Source organism: Anarrhichthys ocellatus, unplaced genomic scaffold, assembly GCF_004355925.1.
Source record: "Anarrhichthys ocellatus isolate YVR2014 unplaced genomic scaffold, GSC_Weel_1.0 scaffold13, whole genome shotgun sequence".
In the NCBI taxonomy this organism is placed as follows: Eukaryota; Metazoa; Chordata; class Actinopteri; order Perciformes; family Anarhichadidae; genus Anarrhichthys; species Anarrhichthys ocellatus.
In genome coordinates, this window is record NW_022280043.1 from 5308627 (window position 1) to 5317710 (window position 9084).

General features: G+C 44.0%; 1 protein-coding gene across 2 annotated transcripts; it reads right to left on the reverse strand.

The window, feature by feature from the left end:
- Positions 1-213: 213 nt before the first annotated feature.
- rasip1 (Ras interacting protein 1) lies at positions 214-8685 on the reverse strand. 2 transcript variants are annotated; one of them, XM_031852682.1, is made up of 16 exons: positions 8403-8685; positions 7509-7630; positions 6725-7176; positions 6295-6552; positions 5970-6211; positions 5720-5881; positions 4943-5147; positions 4553-4854; positions 4290-4451; positions 3500-3540; positions 3047-3201; positions 2823-2935; positions 1626-1911; positions 1069-1232; positions 841-982; positions 214-745 (listed from the first exon to the last, which is right to left on the reverse strand). In XM_031852682.1, exons 2-16 carry the CDS (start codon positions 7628-7630, stop codon positions 567-569), a joined length of 2985 nt encoding a protein of 994 aa, XP_031708542.1. In that variant the 5' UTR covers positions 8403-8685; the 3' UTR covers positions 214-566. The 2 variants fall into 2 exon arrangements, with proteins under 2 accessions (XP_031708542.1, XP_031708541.1); XM_031852681.1 differs by having other exon boundaries at positions 5970-6214.
- Positions 8686-9084: the final 399 nt, after the last annotated feature.

The following is a 9084-nucleotide window of genomic DNA, read 5'->3' on the forward strand; positions in this document are numbered from 1 at the left end:
GAGCCTTTGGAGCAGACTTTAATTTAGTTGTATGATTGCCTCCTTAGTCAAGCAACTCTACCTGCAGACTCATCACTTAACGTCAAAGGGGAATGAGTCCTGCATCGCCACCTTGTGGAATATTCCCCTGGTGTTGAGGTTAAGGCGAATGCCAAACCCAAGGGGCCCTGCTGTGGGAAACGAGCTTGTCAAAGATCACACAGAAACTGTAGGTCGTTTAGACTAGACTTCGGCATTTTATTAAAAACAAGTAGTTTAAAAACATACATGGGAGCCAAGTAAAACAGTCATGAGTAATGCATAACACTGCACCATCCAACAGACATGGGGTTTTACTCCCTGCTTTAAAATAAAATCTATTAAGACATACCAAAGCCAATACATTTCTTTTACTTGAAAATATCTAAATGGATAAATGAATTGATATGGAAATGTCATGAAAAAACAACAACCAGGCAACAAAATGCAGAGAACATGTCCAGTTTTGTTTTCAGGTGTATGTGCTGTTTCTGGTGATTTTATTCTTCACTCCGGAGACATCCATAGAGAGACAAATATGGGCTTCCTCAAAGCCGAGTCCTCTGATTGGCGGGGAGCTCATCCTGATCGAGTCCCCACAAGAAGGTGCGGAGACGTGTCACTTCTTTTTGGAGCTCAGAGCTCGGGATTGGCTGGGAGAGGTCAAGGCGTGGAGTTTCATTTGGCAGGATTAGAGGAGGATGGTCCAGGAAGCTCTCAAAGATGTCTAAAAGATGAGAAAGGAAAATAAACAATTAATTAAACCGATAATTTCACTGGTTGGATTCTTAACTTTGTTAGTTTTATTTATTTATGTATCACCTCCACTCAGCTCTGTGCCTGGCAGAGGGGCCCAGGATGATGGTGGGGCTCTGGTTGGACCCAGCTTGTAATGGGTGAGCAGGTGGTGCAACTGGGAAGGGCTTAATAAGACATGGTCCTCCAGTAGACTGGTCCAGGATGACTGGAAGACAAGAGGGTAAGGGTAAATCAATATGAATAATGAATAATCTTGAGCTGAGAAGCTTTCGTCACATGTAGCTGTGTTACCTGGATAAGTCGAGTCTTGGGAATACACAGGAAGTTGACTGTGACGGACAGTTTCTTCATGAACTCAGAGGCTATGTCTCCTAATCCCGCCCCCTGTAGCCAGTCCAGAACCAGGTCCAAGTTTGTACGGATCTGGACCGCTCTGGACCACGAAAACAGTCCATCTAAAGAGAGAGAGAGAGAGAACAGAAAGACACAATTCTGTTATCAAAGGGAGAAATTTAAAGCGAGACTAACAAACTTTTGAAAGAAGAAATAACACAATCCTCCTTTTACAAATTAAAAGTTTAATTCATAAACAATAAAAGACCATTGCTCAATTTAATACACGACAGGGTTTTCATGCTACAACCTTCCTGGGTCTGGTATGACCAGTAGCTTATTGTTCGAAACTAGAAATTGAGGTATAACTGGCTGATTAATATCTTTAACTTGACTCTTGTCTACCTGTGCTACTGTTACATTTTAACATTGAACATTATCTCCTAGTTGTCACTTGTGGTCACACTGGCAGTGTTAAAGTGTTAAAGGTTACACTTTAACCTGTGCCCTCTCACCTCTCTCGAGCAAAGTATTGAGCAGGGAGGTGTTGGTGAAGAAGAAGAGGTAGCCGAAGGTTTGGGAGGTGAGCGGCGGGGACAGACATGCCTCCTGTGAAAGCATCAGAGAACGGCGGTACACTTCCACCAGCCCGGCAACTTTGGGTGGTAAGGCGGACACGTCGTCCACCTCTCCTTCTCCTCCTTCTTTCTGCTCTCCCTCTGCACTCCGAGCTCCGTCCTCCTTCTCTCCTCTGGAGAATGGGTTGGAGTCCAGGAGAGCTGGAAGGAGTGAGTACAGGGTCTTTGTGGACAGAAAGGAGGGAAACTTGAGTTCATTTGTTTTAGAAAATTGACTGCCATTAAACTTTGTACAGACATTCATGGTCTATAGAGGATGAATCATACTGACTTTGGTGATCCTCTAACATATCCTCCAGCTACACCATGTGGTTGACATTTGTGGATCTACTATTGGATGGATTTTCATGAAATTTGGTGCAGATAATCATGTCCCCGTCTGGATGGATTCTAATAACTTTGGTGATCCCCTCACTTTTTTTAGGTCAAAATGTCTTATTCGATGTTTGCGACCAAATACCTGCAAAACAAATGACCTCCCATAACCCCGAGGCCCACCGTGTTTCTAGTTAGTGAGTGTTAGCAAGCTAACATGCTAAACTCACTTCCTGAATATGGTAAACATTATATCTGCTGAACATCTGCATGTTAGCATTTTCATTGTGAGCATTTTAGCCCTTAGTGTGGCGTGTAGATGTAGTCAAGTCTACACACACTAAGTCTAAGTTTTTTTAGTATGTAGTGTGTTTGCAATGTAAAAGTGACGAAATGATGTATATTGAAGTTAAACGGTATGTTTACTAAATACAGTCAATTTTCAAGTATGCTGTTGCTGCACACTATTCTCCCAGAATGCAAAGCACAAAGGGAATTGAGGAGCTGCTCACAGCTGGAAAAAATTAAAATAAATAGTGGGTGGTTAGACAGCTTCAGAAACATCTTGGTAAACAAAAAAATATGTATTAAGTCTTCAGAAAGACATTTTTCTGTCTCTCTGTGAAGTTTAATTGGCGGTGGTATTCAAAAGTATTTGTGGTGTCACACATAAAGCGGTAAACTAAGTTGACTTTTTTTGTCTTTAAACTGCTCAAACAGTATAGCGGCAATTAAAAAAGTAGTATTTTTATACTGCACCTTGGTGAGGTGATACACACACTGTTGGAAGGTGTGCATAATGACGTCATCCAGCTGTGCCAGAGCTTCTGAGCAGGTGTCCATGTCAGCCGTCAAAACTGGGTCCCCTGGGGCTTTAAAGAAAAAATCAGTAAGAGGAGTTAAAGAGTTTAAAACGGTCATAGCTTCTAAAGGTTATTTTTTACTTGAATCGGTAACTTCCATTGTTTTCATATCACTCTCACCTTCAAACTCCCACTCCTTCTCCATGGCTTCAACTTTAACCTGGAAGAAGTTAAGGAGCTCTGTGGCATTTGACATCCAGAAGATCAGGGGTCGCAGGTCAGAGGACAGTTTCTGGACATTCGGCATGCTTATCTCACCTTCTTGCTCTGTGGAACTGGACACAATAACGTAATGCCAAAGTTATGTAGGCTGTAAAATAGTTGTGAACACTATCCTGTCAGTATTTTGTTTATGCTTTAAAAGAGAAACACCATACTGTGAGTAAAAATAGATTTGAGTTATTATTACTAAACTATATTTAAGCCATTTTCAACATCACCGTGTTACAATGCTTTCATCATACCACAAAAATGTACCAAAGACATAACAGCACCAGCACAAAAGTATCATGAATCACTGAGCAGGAGATCTCTAAACAGAGGAAACATGACGTAGAACAAAAATGTTCTTACTTTTGCGTGGGATGCTTATCCCCAAATTCCTTAATGTTATCCTGTAAAGAGAGTTGGAGACAGAAGAGAGGAGAGACATCTTGGGTTAGTGTGGGGGTGGAGGAGGGAGAGCGTAGTCTCGCTCTGCAGCCAGGACAATTACAGCACATTTTCCAGCAGGAGGGCAGTGACATCAGCTCATCCTCGCTTCTGTCCACAACGTAGGCCACAATGAAGGGCACATGTCTGTCTGCTGGTTTTTCTGTCTGACTGAATGTGGCAATCTCAATCTGTCTCCCTGATGTTTTTCTGCCAAGCTGCTATATTGTCACGCAATACTATCCCAAAATAGGACAATAGGATATAGGATAATAGTTCAGTTGTTACTTGATAATGTGTTGAACTCCCACTAAACCCCTGAGGTATTTTATAATTTTACATAACATACTATGTAATCATCACGTCAAAATTCTAATTTGTCCAATACTTGAGTTTATGACCAAAAACCTGCAGGACTAATGCCTTTCCCATCAGAAGTTGGGCTATGTGTTTAGTATAAATTACCAATTGTTAGCACACATTAAACTACGATGGTGAAAATGACAAACATTATATCTGCTTAACATCAGCATGTTAGCATTTTCATTGAGAGCAAGTCAAAGTTATCATTTAGCTCAAAGCACAGATGGGAAATGACATGCAACACGGGTCCTGGTTGTTGTTGGTTCATGGTCGTCACCATAACTCCCAGGCCACCAGGGCACCCCACATTAGATATTTAGATATTGAGCTGTTGTTGTTTTTTACTTACCCAGACAATTTCTTTTATATGATTGGCTGACTTGAGTAATATCTGTGGTGTGAGAGCAGGGTCCAAGTGTTTCGAGGCATGGTCCATCATGATTGACAGGAGATAAGCAGGAGCTAACGGCCCCCCTCCAGAGTCTGGGGAGGAATTTTTGGAGATTATCTCCTAAGAGATAGTGAGGAATAAACATAACATATGTCAGCAAGGCCATTTTTATACCAGATAAATGGATAGGAAGTAATATCTTCTTTATCTTCCTGTCTCACCTGTAACAGAGCATCTGCATGACGGGGATGAAACTTCAGAACCGCCTCCGTAGATCCCAGGTACTGCCTCAGAGCCTCCTGTCTGTCCACTAACCCTGAGGGGCAACAGGTGGTGGAGGCATCAGCCTGCCATGGCAGGGTCAATGCCAGCGGTGGAGCTGGAGTCACGCGGGGGTCACGATACAGGAAAAGGAAGTGGTTCCCCAAACCAATCACATCCCCAGGCTTTAGGACCGTCTCCCTGTAAAGGGCCACTCCGTTGTGTGTGACTGCACCCCCTCTGAAGGGTCGCATCAGAGCTACTAAAAAATAAAATCAGATTAATTAAGGGAGACAACAATTGCACCATGGATGTACGTATGTATGATATGACTTAGTGACTGTTAGTACCTTGTCTGGTGGGTGTGTCGGGAACAGCTGAGTCTCTCCTGACCAACAAGTGTCTGGCCAAGAGGTCAGGAGCAGAGAGGAACGTGTCCACCTTCAGAGGCCTCTTCCCCTTCCTCTCCCTCTCTCTATCCTTCTCTCTCTCCCTCATTGTGGGCTTTCTTCCAAACATATGAGTATGTCCCGTCATGATGTACAAAACAAAATCCTAAACAAAACACACAGTGGAGAGCACAACAAAGTCAGGGAGGTCTGTTGTCTGTTATCTTTTAAGTGCTATGGTTTATATCAATCTTCCATCTCAGAGATGTTAAGTTGAACAGAAGGCGGGTGATAAGGTATGAAGTGTGTCACAGTTTGTTACAATGGAGACCTGTGTGAGGTCATTGTGTGAGATGAAGTGATGTACACAGAGGGGTTTTACTTCGTTGGATACATTGTTGAAGCATTGTGCTGCTCTGAGGCTGTTTTGTGCGGGATACTGAATGGGAGCGGCTTGTAGAGGGATGGAAACCCTGATGGTACGTGACGATTAAGGACATGCAGGTATGATGTCATGTGCAGGGTGTGTGCACGCGTGTATGTCTGAGAAGTCCTCTACACAAATGCTAGTTTGCACCTGTGCACATCAGTGTGTACGCACCTTGTTATAAAGTATACCACGTAAATGTCCCTGTGTGTGCGTCTGCCTGTGTGCCTGTGTTTACATAGCATCCGTGTGTGTCGGTGTTGTTTGTGAGTGTTTGTGTGTGTGTGATATCATCCGTCGGCGTGTCTTGCCTTGCTCTGGTCGTAACCCTGCAGCAACAGGAAGTAGGGCCGATCTGTGGGTGGAAGGATCAAACTTTGTGACATCACTTCCAGGTCACAGCTGGAGTAATCCTCGTCCTCCGCAAGCTGGTTCGTCCATCCGACCTTTGCTTCCACTTTTGAGGCTCTGATCTGAAAAAAGGTTAAGACATGATGGTTAAAACGCCACATGCTGAATTTCAGTAATTCAGTGTTTTCCTCACAACATCATCCTCTTTACCTCTCCTTGCTGTGGGTTGATCATGCTCACAATGTTCTTCCTGTCCTGCAGTCCTCCATTGTTGTTCGGCCGGTTGCCAGACCCACGTGAATCATTACTGACATGGTTGCCTTGGCGACGCCGCAGACTCAGGTTCATGTCACTGATGCTCCTCCTGAGCTCTGAGTTTCTTCCACGGTGTCCACGCTCGCTCTCCTCTGGTCCACCCCCTGATGACATCCTGCTCCGCCGCCAGCGCACACCTGCTGCCCAGACAATTAGAGGATCGGTCAGTCTGACCTTGTGTCATGTATAAAGAGACCTGCCAATTAAGTCTCAAACATACCTTCTCCCTCCCTCTCACGCTCCTTCTCCTTCTCCCTCTCCCTCTCTTCTCTCTCATAGTCGTCCTTTCTTTGGATTTCAAAGCGCCGCTCAAATCCGTCCTTCGGCCGCCACATGTCCACTAACAACAGGGGACATTCCCATGGGGTAACGCTTCTCCGGCACTCTGTGTCCCATTTGATAGCTCCATCTGGCTGCTGGATGGGCTTTCCAATGACATCACACAACAGGAAGTCCTCTGGGCTGTGTTTCTGGACAACTAGAAGGTAATGGAGGAAGGGAGGAGGAGAGGGGGTAATTATTTTTCCATAACACCACTGTTTATGTTTGTATTAAGTCATTCCCTATTGGTTAAACATATTTGAGCAAACAATTCCAAGTAATGAGTCGCAGCAGAGGTCCACATGAGAGAAAATTTCCCTCTCTAGTACCTGCGTCATCTGTCTCCTCCCTCTCCCTCTCAGTGTACCGGGTGATGACCTGAGCGATGAGTTGTCTGGCTGTAGAATGAATGTTGGCCAGAAGCGAGCGATAGTTGGCCCCACTGGAAAGGGCATCCCCATAGATCTTGATTAGTCCCGGGGCAGAGGAAGAGGCAGGGGGCAAGTAGTGGTGGGAGGACGGGGCAGCTGAATGAGCCCAAACCTCTCTCTCCCTCTCCCCCACCGCCCGGTCCCGGTCACTGTTAGAGCGCCCTCGCAGGAAGAGATGGGAAAGGCGCTTTGTGCGGGACTGGGGGCCAGCAGTTCGGGGCCTGAGGAAGGCTGGGGAAGGAGATGGGGATGGGGTAGGGGAAGCCAGCGAGGGGGTGGAGTTAGAAAGGGAAGAGGAAGGAGCAGAGGGGGCCTCGTGGAGGGAGGCTGCGTCAGAGCTGGTGGTCGACCTGAGAACAACAGAGGAGGGGAAGACAGATGGAGGAGAGAGGAAGGAGAAAGGAAGGGACAAGTCAGCTGTGAATTATGACGGACTAAACATGGACAAACAAGAAGGACTAAAATAAAACAGGGAAGGGATACAGGGTTGAAGGGACACTAATGACAGTGGAAGTGAGATAAGATGACATCAATGCATTAGCTGTTAATTCAACAATCTGAATTCAAACTAAACAATAACTGGCATGAAAGTTGCATAACAATTCTAACTAAACAATAACTGGCATGAAAGTTGCATAACACAGGAGATTAAAAAGTGAGTTTAAGAGTACTTCAGACTGACTTGACAGAGATAGCGCTGGGCCAGCGACCCCCAAGCTTGGCAAAGTGTTTCCTGGGCGAGTTGATCCACAGACCCACTGGGAAATGGAGCTTTCTGAAGCGAGGACTGCCAGACCCCTCCATCTGACAGAGTGCAAGAGAAAAACATGCAGATATTAAGAACAAATCTGGCATTTATGACTCAATAATCTGCCAATAAATAATAATGATAATGACATTGAAAATGTCAAGATACTGTAAATGTCACATTTCCCTTTATGTATTTAATCTACCTCCACACTGTAGTGAAGAATGTGTGTCAGCAATGCCAGGATTGAAACAATACAACAATGACATGATGTCACCATCAAAAAATATCAACAGGATACCTACAGCTGGTTGTCAACATGGTGAAAACAAAAAGAAAGAAATTAACCAAGAACACCCAGATGAGCCCATGAAAATCATAGCGTGACTTTCCCATTCTCAAACAGGAAGCATCTTTAGTAGGACTCCGATCCAGCTGTCGCACTGACAGGGAAATACCCACTCCAAAGGTCACTGTCTGTCCTTTTCTCAACGTCACTTTTATGTAGATTACAATCAAAATTATGGATCACACATGATTGTTTTCATCTCATGGTGGAATTTGGAGGCCCAAACAAACAATATTGTATCCCTCTGGAAAACTACCACCTTTGAAAGTGTGATTTCTGACAAGACTGTTTGTCATGTCTTGACATGTGTGTCCACACCTTAAATCTGCTGTTATCGTTCCGGACACAAAAGATGGCAGTTTTTACGAAGCATACTGTCCTAGATGCTGTGGGGGAATATTTTGAAAACCATAAAATTAAAATGCTACAAGAAAAAACAACAACAATGCTTTTAGCTGTTAGATTTTGAATGCACTTACCCACGGTTACTTCTGATCCTTCTATGGTGTCTTTTGATGAATCTTTGTCACCAAAATTCAAATACGCAGCTCAAAGTAATCTAATAACCTTGTATGTTCCCTTTTCCCCGCGTTGAAATTCCATTTTCAAAAGGCGTTAACCTGTCACACATCTACATACACATTGCTACTTTTTAAAAACCATTAGTTCAATCATCTCTTGACTAAAGTATCTGTTTCTTTTATTTTTCTCACTAACTGGACACGGTCTGCTCCCTCTCTCCCTCTGGCTCTCAGGCTCTCTGGTTCTATAGATAGAGAAACAGGCCCATTGTTCTAAGTGACAGAATTTCCTTCCTCAGCAGTGGACAACACCTATATCCTGACTGAGTGAGAGAGAGAGGCAGAAATTGGTAGAGAGCGAGAGAAGGGTGAATTTGCACACACACACAAATGAGCCTTTGACAACTTTGTAGGGATTACTATACACTACATTATACCCCACAAAGCAATCTAGATATCTATCTTTTGGTCTGTCTGGATTAAACACAAATATGGTGTCACTGTTTCATCCTAATAAACTTTAATGACATCAAACTGGGTCGTAAAGCCACAACAGATTCTCAAGAATGTGGCCATTTAAATCCGATACTACTTTGAGATTTTTGTGATTAGAACAGATATCGTGATGCATCACAAAACA

Excerpts from the sequence above, each read along its gene's own strand:
- rasip1 (XM_031852681.1), bottom strand. The coding sequence starts at position 7,630 with ATGGAGGGGTCTGGCAGTCCTCGCTTCAGAAAGCTCCATTTCCCAGTG. Across the intron at positions 2,936-3,046 it reads GAAGGAGTGGGAGTTTGAAG|CCCCAGGGGACCCAGTTTTG; the intron begins GTGAGAGTGATA and ends TTTTCTTTAAAG. Across the intron at positions 1,233-1,625 it reads CAATACTTTGCTCGAGAGAG|ATGGACTGTTTTCGTGGTCC; the intron begins GTGAGAGGGCAC and ends CTCTCTCTTTAG.